Source organism: Dermacentor albipictus, chromosome 5 (assembly GCF_038994185.2).
Source record: "Dermacentor albipictus isolate Rhodes 1998 colony chromosome 5, USDA_Dalb.pri_finalv2, whole genome shotgun sequence".
Classification (NCBI taxonomy): domain Eukaryota; kingdom Metazoa; phylum Arthropoda; class Arachnida; order Ixodida; family Ixodidae; genus Dermacentor; species Dermacentor albipictus.
This window is the reverse complement of record NC_091825.1, coordinates 161,897,845-161,918,476: the sequence shown is the minus strand read 5'-3', so window position 1 is coordinate 161,918,476 and position 20,632 is coordinate 161,897,845. Positions and strand designations below refer to the sequence as shown.

Below are 20,632 nucleotides of genomic sequence, written 5' to 3'. Positions count from 1 at the left end.
TGAAACACAGTACGTTGCTTTTTTCAACCTCTTCGCGCCATGAATGCGTAAGCACTCGCGCGACAACAGCTCGCCTTACTGCCCTCCCTTATCTGGCGACATTCAAACACTTTGCTCTCTCTCTCTCTCTCTCTCTCTCTCTCTATATATATATATATATATATATATATATATATATATATATATACTCTTATTTTCGTTGGGAGTGGCGGACACTTGCCTATCGAGCGTTGCTGCCGCAAGGCACGAGTTCACATACACATGACATTCTGTGGACTAGCAGAAAACAACGCACGATTTTCGCACGCGTGACGACGTTTCGAGTCCGCACATCTCGGTGCACGAACTGGAGGACCTGACCAAAGCCTTGGCCCTTGCAGTGACCTCCGTGACACCGTTTTTCGCCTTACACTTACGGCACATAAGCAAGGAGCGGAGTGGCCAATTTCGAGGATCTCGCTCGCCGCTCAATCTGTTGCGCCGTACATTACCGTCCGGCTAAACAGGAATGCGAACAAAGTCGTTCTGATGACTCTGCTGTACGCCGGCACCTGAACTGCGAGGTTGCCCATGATAGTAAGAGCACGATTATCAAGTCCGAGGGAAGCGGTGTCACTGGAGACGTTGCATGGTGGTTTCAAGGCAACGTTCTGCACGGCTCTTGTTTAGTTTCCAACGGCTGTCGTCAGGAATAGGACGGTGGAGACGGATGTCCCAAGAGCTTGCATTTCTTGACAAAGGTGCACTCGTCTCGGGCCACTCGCGTAAGGCCAAGTTGAGAGCTCAGTGCAGGGGGACCTCCCGGAGACGCCACAACAGCCTCCGTGGAAAGCAAACGTGACAGCGTTTCCAGTCCAGCCGGATAAGCCGCGGAAGTGAGCGCGTTCAGTAGGCGATCTCGCTGCCCCACGGCCTGTACGGCTTGACTCCGCCGGAACCGGAGGAGAGCGGAGACAGGTCCGAGCCGTACGAGGGCGTCGTGGACGACGTCGGCGGCGTCATGGGCGAGAAGTGGGCGGCGGCGACGCCGTGGAAGTACTGGTTTCCCGGCGGGCCCTGGACGTGCGGCGCCGCCGCGGGCAGCATGGCGTTCGCGGCGGCCGACGGGTGCGGCATGTGCGTCGCCCTGGCAGCCGCCGGGAAGTGCTGCCGGAAGCCTTTCGTCTCGAGCCGCGGGGGCTCGTTTCCCGAGGCGTACGGCTCCGCGGCTACGACCGCGTTGGCCGGAGACGGCTGGGGGGAGCCGGACGTAGGGTAGTGAGGAGCCGCGGGACTCGCCGGACTCCAGCAGGACGACTTGGCGGCCAGCTCTCGCTGGGCCGAGTAGCACTGCAGGTGACTCATGAGGCGCAGCCGGAGCGGGTCCTGCAGGTCGATGCCTTCGATGGCCACCAGGTAGCGTGCCACCTCGCTGGCGCATTCGCGGAAGCCCATGGTGTGGTAGTCCATGGCGAACTTGTGCGGGTCGAACGTGAACGCGTCCACACCTGCGTCGAAAAGAGGAGATCATCAATGCTGAGCGTGTCGCCTGCAGGCGAGCATGCACTGATCGATTCGTAAGCGCTGACGTTATCCCTGTGCAGAGCACCGGACACTTCATCTGGTTCATCTCTCTGCCTCTTGTTTTTCTTCCTAACGGGTGTAACTTTCATATCGAATAGATGTCGAACGCATTGACACAATATGGACAACAGCGCGGTGTCTTGAGTCAGCGAATGCCCGCCTCTGTAGCAGTGGCTTTGTGCTGGCTTGGGCTATAGTTAGGGTCCTTCGTGTTCGGGTAAGACCCGATAATGCCAGATTTTTTTTTTTTTTGCACCCCGAAAAAGAAGTGTGAATACCCTATTGAAAAAATATGTATGAGAATTTCACGAGAACTTCTGTACGCTATTATTGCTCCGTAGACTCGACGACGTCGTACATCACATGTGTACGAGTGGACATCGTCAATGAGCGAGATCGTTCTCGTGTGGGTATATTAAACGAGATTATTCTCGCATAGCTGTGCTTGACGAGATAGTTCTCGCACGGCAATGCGAAACGATATCGTTCTCATTTGTGTATGCTACATGAAAATGTTCTCATTCAGCTATGCAAAATGACACCATTCTTGTTTAGCTGCATTCTACAAGTGTTCGCATTTGTGTTGAATGAGTTCTTTTGTTCATGCAATATTTTTGGTGAAGTTCCACACAGTAACACATTCTGCCAACATTGCAGCGATTAATTTCGATCACGTGAGTCGGCCGATGTGCCAGCTCAGAGACAAAGAGGACACTTTTTAGGGCCCACAATTAACACAAACCATCTTTATTTTGTATTCCGAAGCATCGTGGCCAAGTGCTTGTTCAGGTCCTTCAGCCTCCTTGCCTCCGTATCCACAGTGTTCGGCGTTTTTGAAACAGTGCTCGGATGCATCTGCACAAAAATGTAAACAAAGCAGCCGGCCCTGTTAGATTACAACAAGCCATTGGAACTGACATGCACAATAGGTAGCTCCACTGCATAACTGATTTGGCTGGTTCTTGCATGATATTGTGTGTAAAGCGTGAACATCTCACAGAGAAACAGGAAAAAGAGAACACGGAGGCTCATGAGTTTTCTACATACGTAAATTGATATTTCAAGATTAACCACAGCAGTTGAAAGCAAGTGCTCGTCCTTGCATTGTCTTGTTCTCGTCTCTGTTAAATGTTCGTGTTTCACAAAGAATAGAAATGGCTGCAGAATTGCAATACAAGACCACTGAAATAGTCTAATACTTTTCCACAAGTATTTTACATTAAATGAACAAGTATAACCAGCACAATGCGTTGGCGGGCTAGTTGGTGCGAATCCATGAATACTTTGTTTAGCGCGAAACGACACACACAAGAAAGACGACAGGACAAGGCGCTACTCTGAACTGACAGCATTTTATTGCGTCACTCCTTTATAGACCGCTCGAACCAAAGGAACATGCGCAGTGAGCACCATGCGGTGCAGCCACCAACAACATCCGATCCAAAGAGCGCACTCATGCGACAGAATCCAAAAAACCAAATTCAGCGCTGTACAAAGTTAAGGAAAGCACACTACTGCACTGCGACTCCAATGACTTAAGGGGGGACGCGGCCCTTGAAAACCGAAAAATCGCGAAAAAGTCGATTTTTGAAAAACCTTATTTTTGGGTTGTATGTCTCATAAACTACCTGTTCTGTAATTATCAGCACCTAATTCAACCGTAAAGTACAGAAAAAACGCTACTTTTGAGGCCACCGCGGCCCACAAAACACGCGCAGATGCCGAAATGAAGTCAAACTTCGCGCGCGCGCCATTCCCGGACCATGCGGCCTGCCCTCGCCATCTTGGTGTCGTTTTGACCGTGGTTTCTTTGTCTCTATTTTGCCGCCTTGCAAAATGGCGTCGTCGGCGCGGTTGAGGCACTATTGGCGTTTTCCCGCGATGTGATGCGGAGCGCTGATTGGCCGGAGCAGCGCGTTCAAATCCCGCGGTGTAAAGCGCGCCTACCATTGGCTGCTGCGCGGGCGGCGGCGGCTGCTCAAATCCCGCGGGCTAAAGCGCGCCTGCCATTGGCTGCTGCGCGGGCGGCGGCGACTCCTCCCTGTGATGGCGCGCTCGCGTCCCTTGCTCGCCTGCTTTCGAGCTGTTTATCGCCTAGCGCTATCTTTTAGATTATTTGCTCAGCTTTCTTTTTTTTCGTTAGTTCTTCGCTGCACGCGATGCCGGCAAAGCCCAAGACAGTGCAGATCTTCGGTGCACGGGAGCGCGATATGCGTCTTGTACGAGCATCGAACTTCCTATCTTCCGCGGAGAGTGCCGACTGCGTAGACTCTTTTCAGCGGCGAAACTGTGCTTTCGGCTGTCGCCAGTCGAAAATCCGACACACTGAGTGTGCCTGGAGCCGCAAGAGCTAATTAGAAGCTCCGCAGGAGCTTTCTAATAAAAACACACGTGTGTTCAACTTTAAGGCCTGTTTTCTCGGAATGTATTTTTTCGCTAGTAGTGGTGCTGGGGAAAGCGATATCTCAAGAACCGCTTGTCAGATTTGTATGCCGTTTTTTTAATTCTGTTCCTGAGTGACTTTGCCAGGGGGTAACAGACTTATTTTTTTGAAAGTTGGTGCAGTTAATTTATAATAAGCAATTAATTTTTGATGAATGTGGTCATTACTGGCTACATCAAATTCAAAGTTGTCTTAAAATTTTTTGGAGGGGAAATTAAAGAAAAGGGCTCTTTAGCCCCCTGGGATATCTATCAAGGGATCATCACAGTGAATTTCGGCTTCCTACGATGTCCTGGCATTTCTCCAGGCTTTTCCTCAGGCATATACATGAATCACCTAGTTAAACCTCAATAACTCTGGAACTAATAAACATATCTTCACGAAACTTTGCAGTTCCTCATAGTTCGGTGGTGTGAACATACCCTGAAAGTTTCATCTGGATATCTTAAAAAATAAGAAAGTTCGGTCTCCAGGGTAGCCTCCCCCCTTAATGAAAAATGCTTCCGATAACTCTCGGGCGGTGGTGTCACGGCTCTTTTTCAAGATCGTGGTATCAGAAAACATGGGTTTGCATTTGGACGTTTTACAATGCTGAGCCAAATGGGAACCTTTGCCTGTTGCTATGGATCATGTATGGCTTATGTTCTCTAAGGCGCTCGTTAACACAGCGGCCTGACTGCCCTACATACACTTTGCCACATGACAAGGGAATCTTATATAAACGACACCGACGCTGCATTCTACAAACTTCACATAGTTCTTTTCACAATCAGGTTTTTTACTTATTTTAGAAATACGGCAGCACAACATTGACAGTTTCTGAGGAGCGGAAAACACTACCGGAATTTGGTATTTAGTGGCGACATTATTTAGATTGTGAGCCAGTCTGTGGCAATACGGCACAACTTCAGGCCTCTTCTTTTGTGTGATGCAGTTACTTTTGTGCCGCTTCCCTTTCAGTTTCTGAAGCAATACTTCCGAGACTGATGTTACCACCACACTTGGGTAACCAGCAGTCTGCAGCCTATTTAACTGTGCAATGAAACTCATGTTCGCAGAGTGATGACAAGATTGCATTAAGGAAGATTCTAAACACATCAAAGCAATGGCGCGTTTCACAGTCTTTGAGTGCGCAGACGCATAAGGTAAAAGTTCCTTACGTGCGCGTGGCGAGTAGATCCGACAGGCGTGGCCTGTTTGTAAGGATAGCTGCAAATCTAAAAACTGGAGTTTACCGTCCCTAGATAGCTCATGTGTGAAAGTTAAACCTTTGCCATTGTCATTGAAAAGTGTTAAAATATCAGCTACCGTCACGGAGCATTCGTTGTTGGTCTGTTTTATCACAACAAGAAAATCGTCAACATATCTAAAAATTTGAACCGAGTCATTGTTTAAGGCACTCTTAAGAGTGCGGTCGACAAAAGATAAAAAAATATTACAAAGAGCAGGCGCCACACATGAACCAATACACACACCATTTTTCTGGATAAAAAGGTTATTTTCGAACAGGATAAAAGTTGCACTTAAATAAAATTCAAGAAGGGACATGAAACCTTCTGAAGACAACCCGGTGGCATTGCAAAAATCTACCTCGCCACTTTCTTCGATGCACGTCATCACACTGCGAAATAGCTCATCATGCGGTATTGAATAGTAAAGATCTTCGACATCAACAGAAAAAATGTCGGCTACTGAATGGTTGTCTTCCAGAAAGGAAACAACATCGAAAGAATCCTTTATGCCATAGGGATCATCAATAGTTAAATGCTTCAACTGTTTTTGCAAAAAGCGGCTAACCAAAACCTGCCAATAGTTGTTTTCACTGACTATTGTACGGAAAGGCACATCCGGTTTGTGTGTTCTTGCAGTGAAAAAAAAACATCTAAAGCAAGTACCTTACATTGTTTACCATCTTTCACAATCTTGGTGAGGCCTATATTTTCCAACAAAGAAATGGCTTTGCGTTTTACCTTCTGAGCTTTCTCATTTGCCAGAATGAAGTGTTTGTTGACAGCCTCAATGGCTTTTTTGTTGAAGACAGCAGACGGAGCTATCACAAACCCGCCCTCTTTGTCACTCAGTAACAGCCGCAGTTCATTGTCTCTAAAGAAAGATACTGTCCTTTTGATCACAGCTGTCGAAGGTGGCACGCTCCCAGTGGCGGTCCTACGAAGGTTGTACACCCTATCGAGGAGGCACCACTCCTGGTCCTCTAGTTCTGCTTTCCTTGCGATGCGCCTGTTCAAAGCCAGTAGCTCATGTGCAGGAATTCTTGGTTCCGTGCTGTACTTCGGCCCATTCTTTAGCAATGCAGCAACTTCGTCAGGAAGCCTGACGTCACCGAGTACCTGGAAACCAGCGGTGACCGGTTGCGTTTTTTCCTTTCTGCACGGTAGTCTGGACCGGAGGAGTAGCAGCAGCTGTGTCCACCAGAATTCTGTAGTCCAAGTTGATAGAAGTCTGTAGAAACGAAACTTCTTCTAGGCCACAATAGGTGCATCGCGCGAGTAGCACACAGCTCTCAACCAGTCGTACAGAAGGCGTACCTGCCCCCAAATTTCAGAACGAAGAATCCGACACATTCGCCGCACGTGACCGACGGAAGGCCTGACGTTCCCGAAGAGACTCGCCACATCTTGAGGAACATGTCCATTCTTCATGCAGAACGTAAGCATCCTTGCACGGCACACAGCAAAAGCTATGTGACTGACCAGAACAGCAGGATCAGGAGACAAATATCAGTGGGCCCTGATATTTGTGTGTCTGTGTCATAGGCCTCACCAAGATTGTGAAAGATGTAAAACAATGTAAGCTACTTGCTTTAGAGGTTTTTTCACTGCAAAAACGCACAAACCGGATGTGCCTTTCCGTACAATAGTCAGTGAAAACAACTGTTGGCAGGTTTTGGTTAGCCGCGCTTTTTGCAAAAACAGTTTAATCATTTAACTATTGACGATCCTTATGGCATAAAGGATTCTTTCGATGTTGTTTCCTTTCTGGAAGACAACCATTCATTAGCCAACATTTTTTCTGTTGACGTCGAAGATCTTTACGATTCTATACCGCATGATGAGCTATTTCGCAGTGTGATGATGTGCATCGAAGAAAGTGGCGAGGTAGATTTTTGCAATGCCACCGGGTTATCTTCGGAAAGTTTCATGTCCCTTCTTGAATTTTATTTAAGTGCAACTTTTATCCTGTTCGAAAATAACCTTTTTATCCAGAAAAATGGTGTGTGTATTGGTTCATGTGTGGCGCCTGCTCTTTGTAATATTTTTTTATCTTTTGTCGACCGCGCTCTTAAGAGTGCCTTAACCAATGACTCGGTTCAAATTGTTAGATATGTTGACGATTTTCTTGTTGTGATAAAACAGACTAACAACGAATGCTCCGTGACGGTAGCTGATATTTTAACACTTTTCAATGACAATGGCAAAGGTTTAACTTTCACACATGAGCTATCTAGGGACGGTAAACTCCAGTTTTTAGATTTGAAGCTATCCTTACAAACAGGCCACGCCTGTCAAATGTACTCGCCACGCGCACGTAAGGAACTTTTACCTTACGCGTCTGCGCACTCAAAGACTGTGAAACGCGCCATTGCTTTGATGTGTTTAGAATCTTCCTTAATGCAATCTTGTCATCACTCTGCGAACATGAGTTTCATTGCACAGTTGAATAGGCTGCAGGCTGCTGGTTACCCAAGTGTGGTGGTGACGTCAGTCTCGGAGGTATTGCTTCAGAAACTGAAAGGGAAGCGGCACAAAAGTAACTGCATCACACAAAAGAAGAGGCCTGAAGTTGTGCCGTATTGCCACAGACTGGCTCACAATCTAAATAATGTCGCCACTAAATACCAAATTCCGGTAGTGTTTTCCGCTCCTCAGAAACTGTCAATGTCGTGCAGCCGTATTTCTAAAACAAGTAAAAAACCTGATTGTGAAAAGAACCACGTGAAGTTTGTAGAATGCAGCGTCAGTGTCGTTTATAAGACTCCCTTGTCATGTGGCAAAGTGTATGTAGGGCAGCCAGGCCGCTGTGTTAACGAGCGCCTTAGAGAACATGAGCGATCCATACCAACAGGCACAGGTTCCCATTTGGCTCAGCATTGTAAAACATGCAAATGCAAACCCATGTTTCGTGATACCACGATTTTGAAAAAGAGCCGTGACACCACCGCCCGAGAGTTATCGGAAGCATTTTTCATTAAGTCACTGGAGTCACAGTGCATTAGTGTGCCTTCCTTAACCTAGTAAAGCACTGAATTTGGTTTTTTGGATTCTGTCACATGAGTGCGCTCTTTGGATCGGATGTTGGTGGTGGCTTCACCGCATTGTGCTCACTGCGCATGTTCCTCTGGTTTGAGCGGTCTATAAAGGAGTGACGCAATAAAATGATGTCAGTTGAGAGTAGCGCCTTGTCCTGTCGTCTTGTGTGTGTCGTTTTGCGCTAAACAAAGTATTCATGAAGCATAACCAGCTCATGCAAGTGAATACACAGATTTCACAGCTTTTTGCTACCGCACTGCGGAATATGCAGATGGAAAACACTGCATAGATGCCAGTGCAGAATTGTTTATAGGAAAGATTAATGCACCTTTAATACCACTATAGAAACTAAATGACAGTTTTTGTTAGCATGTTAGAGCACTCAATATGACCAGCTTCTATTACATAACATTTCAGCTGCTGTCTGGCCCTGCTCCCGATACTGCACTGGTCAAACATAGGTGCAACCACACTCTTCAATGGCTTTTTGTATTATTGCGTCAGTTTTTTAAGGCTAATTTTAGCCCCCCCCCCCCCCAGTTATCTGGGAGCCGTTGCATCACAGTGACGACAGCTGAGACAAGGATCTGTTTGTACGACAAGGTTAATCTTCCTCTTTTGCTTACTTAAACCTCCCCTCACTTTACTAATTATGTGGCACAGCAACACAATTGTTATATGCCGCCTCTTTAAAAATGCCTAATTTATTGTACAGGCAGAAATAGCTTCGCTAACCGCAGCACTACTCAATTTTCATTAAAAAGAATATCTTACTCCTGAAGCAGTGCAACAACTACAGCTACCAAACTGGTTGTTTGCTGGTGCAAAATATTAATAAGCTTACCGGCTAATGTAAAAACTACAATATTTTTATCGTCATATCAGCATTCATAGTAGCCATGCCATGTGTCGCATTCGCAGTTGTGCAAGCAACATGCATTGCCGATTTATCTGTTAGCATTGCCCTTTCGCTTCTCGCTTGATATTGCTGGGCAAGCAGTCAAACTGGATAGTTAGACACTGCCTGTCACCTCCTTACCTTCCTTATGAATTGTGCATTAAATGAGGATTTTTTCTTGGTGAAACAGTTCTAGTTTGAGGCCTAAACAAGCTCCAAGGGAGTTTGCATTTAAGGAGTGTAACCATCCTCTGAAAACATGTACATGAGGAACACTGCAGAAAGAGCACTTCAAAAAAAAGAACACGAGTGTATTTATCCCCAAGGCCAAACCTTGTGTCTTCTTAAATATTTATCAAGTCAAACTCAAAATTGGTACTGAGGTGCAAGGTGTCCACAACATATTACCTTGTGAAAGCACAGTGGTGCCTGGATGTTGTGGGACCAGCTCGGACGTGGAGATCAGCACTGATCAGCAACACTGCAGTCTCCTTACAGCTTTTCTGCAGGCCCAGCCACACCTGCAATAAAACAAGTGAGCTTGGTGCCACAAAGTACTGTATTTACTCACATAATGATCGCATTTTCTTGTAAAAAAAAATGGTCACAAATTCAGGTGTGTGATCATTATGCCGGTTAAATTTCCCGCAAAAAGAATTTTTTTCATCCCGCGTTTGCTGCGGGATGGCAATAGGTCAAGAAATAAGTGGCTGCCACTGTATGTAGTGCGGGACACCGAAACAAAAGTGGCGGCCAGCATAGCAAGCTGAAAACACCAAATGCACCAGACGCGATTTTTTTTCTCTCGAGTACATTACTTGCATTGAAAGTTTCTTCCATATCAGTAATGAATAATATCGTTAATATCGGTAAGTTTGTGGCAATAACGTCGCCATGTCCACTATGAGGGGGCAGAAACAGATGGGCACGCTTAGCTGCCAGTGACATAGAAAGACACGGCGGGCATGCTGCAGAAACTGCGGCATTTGTCTTCACTACTATCCTAATACAGCACGTTTGTGCTAAGGGTGGGCAAATATCTTAGCTGTGTTACAAGTGTCGGCGTATGGATAGGGTACACTTCTAATGTATCAGTGTAAACGTGGCTCCTATTGTTGCCGCTCGTGATTTGTTGCGTGCCCACGAGTGCAGATGAGAAGAATCGAAAGGCATCTTTTTTGTTGCTGTTGACCACAACCATTACAAAGCCTACACATAATAAAGGCAATTTTGGTTGTAGCTTTTTTGTCATGGAAGTGCGGAAAGTAATGAAAGGAATGAAAACGAGCATCTGCTTAAAAATGTTTGGTGCGTGCAGACCACTTGGTTTATCTTGAAGAGTTGTTCGCGTAGCATTCGACAGATGGTAAGCGCGATCATTAATAGCTAGACTTGGCACATGACATATCGCTGCAGCAAGTTAGGGGTGCAATCATTACACAGGAAATAAAAAAAATCGAATTTGGACGACAAAATTCAGGGCTGCGATCATTACGTGAGTGCGATCATTATGAGAGTAAATACGGTAAATATAGAAAGTGACACTGTGAACAAAGCAATACTTATTAGGTATGAAATGCTGATATTCGCCCGTAGAAAGCTTTAAGTAACAAAGCCTGCAAGATAAGAAAAATGCAACGTATGGGCCATCTGTACAAGAACATTAATCAAAGGTCCCTTCATTTTTTAGTCCCTTCTCCTCCTCATGCATAGATGGCAGTCAGGTTAAGTAAACTGGACCAGATTGCCACATAGTGTAAGCAAAGGTGGTCACTTTGTGGGCCAATTATGATACAATAGCACAACATGCATCCCTACAGTTGTTTTAATGTGTTCCGTAATGTTAGCCACCTTGTAGGCCCTACAGTGTCAAAGCATCCATAACTTTAACAGCGTTACCCAGTAGGGATAACCAATAAGTGTCCACAGCAGCACAACTCAGCATATCTATCAGGAGGCTTTCGTTACACTTTTACAATTCTCCTCTTATGGCTTCATCCCAATTTTTGTCAATACAAGCTTGAAGCCTCTGCACAATCTGAATGCAACAGGGCACTATAAAAAATACCACATCTTCCTACCCAATTCCATGCTTAATATAAGACTGGAAAGTTCACTATCATGTGCAGAACAAGCCAAATTGTTCTGGAATCAAGTAATCTTCCACTACCTGTGAAAAAAAAGCATGCAAGAAAGAGTACGTCGAGCACAGGGGTGTTGATGGATATTAAATACCACTGTCGTGCAGTAGACACCACGTCAACAAAACAGGCCAATGTATAAATGACTGGATCTGCAACCATGTCAACTGAATGCTCAGGTCATTTGGTGGTGCAAAGCTCACTTGCATTATTTTGTTTGAAAACTATGCAACTGTGGCAATGTGTTACGAGCATAGGGCTGGCAAGATTTGTGAGCCTTTCCTTACATGTGTTACAGAGAATCTGCGAGTTGGCTCGCCCTCCAGTGGATTATCAGATAGCAAGACTGCTTATTTATCATTGTAAAACAAGTGTCATAGTAGCCATGCTTCTTTTCGCAGTTGTGTGAGCAACATACATTGTCGATTTATCTGTTCTTGCCCTTTCACCTCTCACTTTATATTGCTCTGCAAGCAGTAAAATTGGATGGCTGTTAGACTGTTATGTCCTGTCACCTCCTCACCTTTCTTATGAATTGTGCATTAAATAAGGCTTTTTTCTTGGTGAAAGAGTGCTACTTTAAGGCATAAACAAGTTCCATGGCAGTTTGCATTTAAGCATCCTCTGAAAACATGTACATGAGGAACACTGCAAGAAGAACGCTTAAAAAAAAGAACACGAGTGTATTTATCACCAAGGCCAACCCTTGTGTCTTAGCATATTTCTCAAAACTGATACTGAGGTGCAAGGTGTCTATATCATATTACCTTGTCAATGAAGCAAAGCACAGTGGTGCCTGGATGTTGTGGGACCAGCTCGGACGTGGAGATCAGCACTGATCAGCAACACAGTAGTCTGCTTACTCTTTCTGCAGGCCCAGCCACACTTGCATTAAAACAAGTGAGCTTAGTCTCACAAAAGTATAATATAAAAAGTGACACTGTGAACTAAGTAATTCTTATTAGGTATAAATAGGAATGAAATGATATTCGCCCATAGAAAGCTTTGAGTTAACAAAGCATGCGAGATAAGAAAAGTGCAATGTATGAGCCATCTGTGCAAAAACATAAATCGAAGGTCCCTTTTTTCGCTTCTCTCCTCGTTTTCGTGCATAGATGGCAGACAGGTTAAGTAAACTGGACCAGACTGCCACGTAGCGTAAGCAAAGGTGGTCACTTCTTCGGGGAGCAGCCTGTAGGCTGCTTCTTGAAAGAGTATTAGAAAATGCTAATAATGCATATATGCATTATTCACAAGAGGCCTTGTTTCTCTCAGAATGCCACAGCCAATCACATATGTCAAACTGACCATTTTAAAATGCATGAAAAGTACAGCATAGCTTTGAGGGTACCCCAAACTACTGAAATTCACATCAGCCAAGTTCAGCAGACAACACCATAATCAAGCCTCTAGAAGTTGTGCATATTATTGCAAGTTGACAGAATAATGAGGAAGAGAAGGTGAGGGAGATGGTGCCACTATAGCATAGTTCAAACTCTATCCCACATCATGTGCAGAAGGGCAAAGAATGCGCAGCTTTCAGTTATACTCTCACCTGTGACAACTGCACCAGGTTTACTGACATGCGTAACAAGCAGTATGTGATACCACGTTATTGCATCCTGCAACTGATGTGACATCAGAGATCAGCTTGAAGCTTGACGCTAAGCTATACTAGGGACACATAATGAACTGGCTACATTAAAATCTAAAGCAAAAGTGTTGAACATTGTTTGCCAGCCTGTGCACTTCATATTTTACAAAAATTCTAGACAGAAATCCTGTGTTGGAAAGACAGCACGCACTTTCCTAAAGCTTTCTCTCAGCATCCACACTTTTCTATGCATACATTATTAACCATTATTTACCTTGACACACTGTACACAAGCAGCACACTTGGAAAAGCAGATACTAACATGTTTTTAGATCAGTGAGTTTTTCTCAGTGCTTTTGTTGCTGCAAACTTAGCCTGCTTCTGGAACGTATCTTAATGAACTTACCTAAAGCATGTGTCCCTTTGCTAATTTTATTAGGGATTTTTCATTGCTAGCAATTAAGAAAGCAAAGCGCCAGGACTATTTTTTACGTGCATTTTCGCAATCCTATGCCACCCCATTTCTCAGCAGCTTTAGAACATCTTCACTAATAAAACTTCGTTCTCATTACTTAATGGAACATTAGTAAAATTGTAGAATAGCAAGAATTTATAAATTGCATGAGAGACTCAGAAAAGTTGACAGGTGCCAAATACACGAACAGACCCTAGAACACATAAATGGCTGTGACCGTTTAGTACGTACCTTGTCAAAGCAGGCAGATCAGATGCTTTGTCGTGCTGTTCAAGCTGCATAGTGCCGCAGCCTATGTGGTGCAGAGATGCCTCCGTCTCAGGAAATTGTGACATCCCTAAACAATAAATGTTCAGTTTATTGTAATCACTGCTGAAACTGCAAACTTGTGATTTGACAACATCGCGTCAAATTGGGGAAAGCTCTCGTACAGCCAGCTACATGAAGCTGCATCCGCTTAGAGAAATTAAATATTTCATTCTTACATCACAGGCGGTTATTCAACGTGTCAAAGGCACGAAAACAAACAACACTAAACACAAAAAATACAGGTTGCCTTGGCGACAACCTATAAGCATCAAAGTTTGCATCCAAGCTAAAATCTTCTCACGAGTGAGATCATTTGGATGCCGTCGCGCGTTAACGTTAGCTGTGAAAACATTTGCGCAACACATCAACGTACTTCTAGAATTGTCTATACGATTTCTTGCTGAGAAATTACGTACAGAAGCAGTGACATTTCCTGCTTGAATTTTTTTGCCCGTTCAGACGAAGCGATGACCCGGCGCTAGCATACTTCATAACAAAAAGAAAATAAACAATAGATGAAGCACTTAGAACATTAACCTCGGGGTAATTTTCGTGAAACTTTTTGCTAAATGTGCACTCCGATATCGAACGAACATTAGGAAATCACTGTTATTGTTCTTGTAGCTGTACTAATCATCTTCTGCTGCGCATGACAAGGTACAGTGCTCACGGAATGAAACGCGACACGGAGCATTTAGTAAAGCCCTGCAAACGTGCAAAGTACGCGAGAGGACCATGTCATGTCGCAAGGAATTTGGTGACCAAAGGTGACGAGGACTCCGATGTACGTGTACGCACCAAAATTACGTCGATGTGACACGAACTACAGCCGGTGAAAACGAATATATGCGCATTACTAAGCCCTAAATTGACGCGTTTCATTCCGTGAGCACTGTACACTACATGAACCATAAGAAGGCGCAAGGCGCCGGACTTACCGTCTGAGGCGAGCGCTCCTTTGTGTCCGTTCACGCCGCATCGACTGCACCAACAGTCCGTCCAGCGTAGTGTTGAATTGCGGTGAACTACAGCACGCGACAGCACAACTATCAACACATTCTTCCGTGCACTGTGACCCGATGAGGGAGCGGCGAGACAAAGAAGCGCGAATTGACCGCACTACGATAATCAACAACGGCGCACCGCAAGAAACATACAGCGAGCTAATAGCGTTGCACAGGCCCCAGGGCTTAGTGATCGTTAATTCACACACAAAAAAAGGAGCACATGTTCTCTAAGCACCGCGTAAATATGATCAAACGACCAGCACCACATCGGCCGCCCGCCGCAACAACGCCTATAGAGCGATGGCCTATAGTCCTCTTTAAGTATCCCAATTCCTCGGCTATGCGCACCATGCAGCCCGCTGCCGTTCCCGCCACCGCAGCACTGCCATCGACCTCCGCGCCAAGCATCCGAGCGTCGTCTGCTATAGCCTGGCACAGTTATGGTTGTTAGTCGCGGCACTCGGCATTTACATGGTGCTCGCTGAATAAAGCAGCCGTTATTTCTTTCTGTTGTTGTTTAAGGTGAAGTATAATATTCTACAGACACCATACCTGAGAGTGCACGTCCGAAGAAAGTGAGATGGAAAAAAAGGTGGGCCTACAAACCAAAGTGCACACGCAATGTTAACGCTTGGTGACCCACACGTCGCCGGTACTGGCGTCTCCATGAGCGCAAAACTTGGACCGGACGCAAAAGACCTCGACCGCCAGCCACGTGCCCGAGGACAGTTACAAGGCACACGCAATGAGAAAATAAAATCGGCTACAGCACAAGAAGCGCAAACACCCGCAAGTAACGTGCACATGTCAGCAGAGCAGCGCCGCTCACTTGGTGCAGAGCTCGACCGCAGCGCCCTCACAGTCCCCGGAACAAGTCGCGCCCTGCTCGAAAGGAAGACTCGCGCAACTGAGAAACTACTTCGGTCCGAAATGAAGGGAAATGACGTCGTTTGTTTACTTCGCCGTCTGTGGTTCCGGTAACTGTGATCGCATGAGTAGCGTGGGTAGTAGAGGCGTATTATTTCCATGTTTTTGCGTGTTTTAGGCGGCCTTTTTCAACAACTTTGCTGACATTGCTTTCAACAGTGAGGACAGCCTGTGGAGCAGCCCTAGCAACCGGACAGGGCCGTAAAATCTGTTTGAAGTTCGCAGCACATCGTCGTTTGGTTTGTGAATGTTAGAAGGTGTTCGTTTCTCAGCGGCGTAATCGACGACGGATTTGGCGTCGAGTGGTGTGCGCTTTGTTCCGGCTTGTGCGCCGTTCTACGGATGTGTACTGTTAATGAGTGGTGCTGTTTGTGCATCGGGAAATGGTGCCACGCCGGTGGGATTTGCTTTTTTGTAAAAACGTCCGTGCCGTCTTTGTCGAGTGCTTCCGGAAACTGCTCGCCTTTTGTGCGTGCGTGTGTGTGCGTGTGTATGTGTGTGCGCGCGCGCGCGGGCTTCTGATATGCGTGGAACGCGTAGGAACGTCCGTACAGTCTTTCGCGAGTGCTTTCGGAAACTGCTCGCATTCTGTCTGTGTGCGCACGCGTGTGACATTCGTCGTTATTGCGATTTGCAAAGGTGTTTTTCATTTGGTGACTGCGTCTGCGAATGCCAGGATGCGATACACGTTCGTCATTTAGAGACGCTGCTTCAATGTAGGGTCACTTACATTTTGGTTGCTTGGAGGTCAGCTTTCAACGCATGGCAAGGCATTGCAGTGCGCTTAACCATCATTGGCACACGAACTGCTTTGTTATTTCTCCTTTAATTTCAAATTCAGTTTTGTGTAGTATGTAGGGAGATAATGCTCACCAAGATGCGACGCTCATCTCGTTTTTTGCCACTGCTGTGCACATATGAGGATTTTTTACTAGGTCAAGCCCTCTCAGCAAGTTGTGAAACACTTAGTGCAAATAATTTTTCACAGCAGTAACTGTGATCATTACCACAATTGATCACATGACATTTTTAGAGATTGTTATTTAATTACAATATTTTTAATTTATTTGTGACAAAGTGCGATGGATTTTGACTGCTATTTTGGCTATCTGTTCACCAACCTATTTATACTGTCTTGTGGTTCTGCTTTTTATTTTTACATGTGGGCATGCATGGCCAATCGCACGCTTGCCTTCTACAATTGGACATAAACAGGCACTAACATGCTCTTAGCAGATTTGTATTTGACACTATTGTGATTGACGCACTTGGCTATTTGGAAAATATGCAGGTTCAAGTTCGCCCTTATACTACCTCTGACTGATATATCTGATGCAAGCAATATTATTAGGATGTGACAAAGTGCATACATAATTTATCACTGATCAAACTGCTTGCAATAAACTTTGCCAACTCGTCCTTGTTTGAAGCATCTCCAAAGTGCTATAATCACATTGCCAGATTATTTTATTGCGTGCACAAACAAACATGTAACATTTTATTATGAAACATTTATGGTACCTGACTCCTATATTGCAATAAAATCTTAGGCAGATCTACTCTCTGTACTAGGGATTCAAACTCTGCTGATAGCTTTTGACAATATCATTGTGCTATCCAGTGCTTACTGGCTGGTCGAGGAATGCGTCATGCAAAGGCAGTAGTATCGCCATAAGTGTTCATCCGAGAATATGTCCCCAAGTGAAAATCATTGCATCAAAAGTACCGACACCAGCTTTGATGGGGATGAAATTCCAGAAGTTGAGCTCTGAACGTCTTATTTGCTCTGTAGTTTATGCTGGTATATATGTGTCAGAATGATTCAATGTGATCATACAGCACATTGATCACACTCTTGCATTTACTACGAACAGCTCATAAATCTGACTGTCATTAATGAGCTTTTGTATGCACTACGACTTAAGTGCACACACTTTTTATACAATTCAGTCATCTTCAAAGATCAAGTTGCTCATACGACTACAGTGCGTACACATCACATGCCACCTCACACACGTCATACATAATCTCGTCAGGTCTACACAACTCATCGCACACATGTCACTCAAGCTCTATGCATTCATATCGCACATCGCATAAATCTCGTGCACTTCGTAAATGTCTGCGTAGCGCATCACACAGATCTCGCCCGTTTTCTCTGCGAGTTCGTTCAATATGCATTTCATATCGTTCTTTTCTCGTCAAATCTGTGCGACATGCATCCATCTCGTTCTATTTCTCGTCAAATCTGTGCGACATGCATACATCTCGTTCTATTTCTCACACAAATTTTTCAATAGGGTATCGCGTTAAATCCGATTTCTCCCTGAAGATCTCCCTTTTGTTAAGGTTAGTAATAAATGAAGGTGCTCCAAAACTAATCAACGATGCCTATATCTTGTGAGCAAATGACCAACATATATCCCAAACATTTGGAGGACGCTTAAGCTTCGCCTTTAAGAGTGGAACGTGATAGCACTCGAAGATCCCTGAGTGCTTCTCGCGCTTCCCGGCAACTGCAGCGTGTGTAGCCGTAATGTTTACCGCGAAACGCTATGCACGAAGGTGAGCTTTGTGGTTCTCTTTTTTTTATGGTGTGCAAAGAACCGAGCGCCGCTCCTACTAAGACAGGACTCAAACGGCAGCTGGAGAACGCTACCGCGGGATTTGTGTTCGAGTTTGCGCGTAACAGAATTATATTTTGCAATATATTCAAATTACAATCCGACGTTATGATGTTTGTATGTATAGTGTGTAAGTCGTGCCTTACAATTTTTATGACGTGTTTTACTTAGAGAAATTAAATTAGCTCAGTAACTTCCTTGCGCTGCGCGGAGCGGCTGCATTGGTTGGGAATGATTACTCTCGACACGACGGCCGACGCCGGATGCGGGATGTCGGCTCTGGATTTTCTGTGACACGGGGTCTTTAACGCTATCGCGTTAATATTCTTATAAATATACGAATATGGTACGAAAGTCGGGAAATTATATATATATATATATATATATATATATATATATATATATATATATATATATATATATGGAGAAGTATGGGAGAGGCATATGCCCTGCAGTGGGCGTAACCAGGCGGATGATATATATATATATATATATATATATATATATATATATATATATATATATATATATATATATATATATATATATATATATCATCCGCCTGGTTACGCCCACTGCAGGGCATATGCCTCTCCCATACTTCTCCAACAACCCCGGTTATGTACTAATTGTGGCCATGTCGTCCCTGCAAACTTAATCTCATCCGCCCACCTAACTTTCTGCCGCCCCCTGCTACGCTTCCCTTCCCTCGGAATCCAGTCCGTAACCCTTAATGACCATCGGTTATCTTCCCTCCTCATTACATATCCTGCCCATGCGCATGCCCATTTCTTTTTCTTGATTTCAACTAAGATCTCATTAACTCGCGTTTGTTCCCTCACCCAATCTGCTCTTTTCTTGCCCTTTAACGTTACACCCATCATTCTTCTTTCCATAGCTCGTTGCGTCGTCCTCAATTTAAGTAGAACCCTTTTCGTAAGCCTCCAGGTTTCTGCCCCGTAGGTGAGTACTGGTAAGACACAGCTATTATACACTTTTCTCTTGAGGGATAATGGCAACCTGCTGTTCATGGTCTGAGAATGCCTGCCAAACGCACCCCAGCCCATTCATATTCTTCTGATTATTTCAGTCTCATGATCCGGATCCGCCGTCACTACCTGTCCTAAGTAGATGTATTCCCTTACCACTTCCACTGCCTCGCTACCTTTTGTAAATTGCTGTTCTCTTCCGAGACTGGTAAACATTACTTCAGTTTTCTGCATATTAGTGTTTAGACCCACTCTTCTATATATATATATATATATATATATATATATATATATATATATATATATATATATATATATATATATATATATATATATATATATATATATACTAGTCAGCGTCTGCCGGCCTTGAGTGAACGAGAGCTTGTTGCTTCTTAGTAGCCGCGTTTGCATGACTACGGCAATGATGCATTGCATCGCATTTACCGCACGCCGCACACATGCGAGCGACGGATGCGCTGGGAAGCGAATTAACGCAGCGCTGACGTTGCTCCGCACAGCGAGCGGTAGCCGTGAAGTAGAGAGGATGTTTCCCCAACTACTTTACCGTCATAAGGTGACTGATTCGTCCAGTTGGCATTGCATTAATTTTGTTGCAAGAACGTATATTGGAAACCAGGAAAACAGGACGATCACGGACAAGAACGAAAGGCCCCATAGATCCGAAAGCTCCAACAGGATACAGTAATGCTCCCAATGCATAATGCACATCAAGAAGGACTTGCAAGATAAGGAAAAGCATCACATCTCTGGCGAAGGATGCACGTGGGCAGTACATTTTTACTTTTTTCTTTTGTTAGAAAAATGCAGAGAATGGAGAAGGGATCACCAAACCCTTCTCCTGTTGTTTTTATTACTATTCTTTCTTTTTACTGTAATAATAATTCCTCACAACGACCATTTGTAGAGACGTGTTCGTCACATGATCTGTGAGCAGCTTTGTTTGCTATTACATGATCCGGCGAGTGATTTCGCTTTTTTAAATAGAACGTGTGTATCCAAGAGAAGTTATTGCTCGTGTTAATTGTTTGTAACTTTTACCAGAAAAATCATGAACTTTGGATTCCCAGATAACAAAACCTCTGATATCTACCCAGTTTTCTTTTCTAAAAATAACACCCGCTGACGAGAGGACGTTGAATACGCGGGCAAGGAATAAGACCGGGATCAAAAAGAGACGATTAGCGGATGTCTTGTTTGCGAACATGCACCGATAAACACAATCTTTTCAATAGTGTTGTACTGGTTAACATCGTTTTGAAACATCCTTTGTGTCACTCAAGTGTTTGTGTAAAACGAATAGTGAGTATGGCTTACACAAGAGGGAGAAAATTCCAAGCGTGAGTTAACAACTGTGGAAAGAAGTAATAATT

The 20,632-nt window shown here is 44.6% G+C and overlaps 1 protein-coding gene across 1 annotated transcript in view; it reads right to left on the bottom strand.

Annotated features, from left to right (window-relative positions):
• Positions 1-204: 204 nt before the first annotated feature.
• Hey (Hairy/E(spl)-related with YRPW motif) overlaps positions 205-20,632 on the bottom strand; it is a 44,360-nt gene continuing 23,932 nt past the window's right edge. The window contains exon 4 of the mRNA XM_065434640.2: positions 205-1,487. Coding sequence (XP_065290712.1) covers positions 886-1,487 — 602 coding nt within the window. The 3' untranslated portion in view covers positions 205-885. The remainder of the gene's footprint in view (positions 1,488-20,632) is intronic.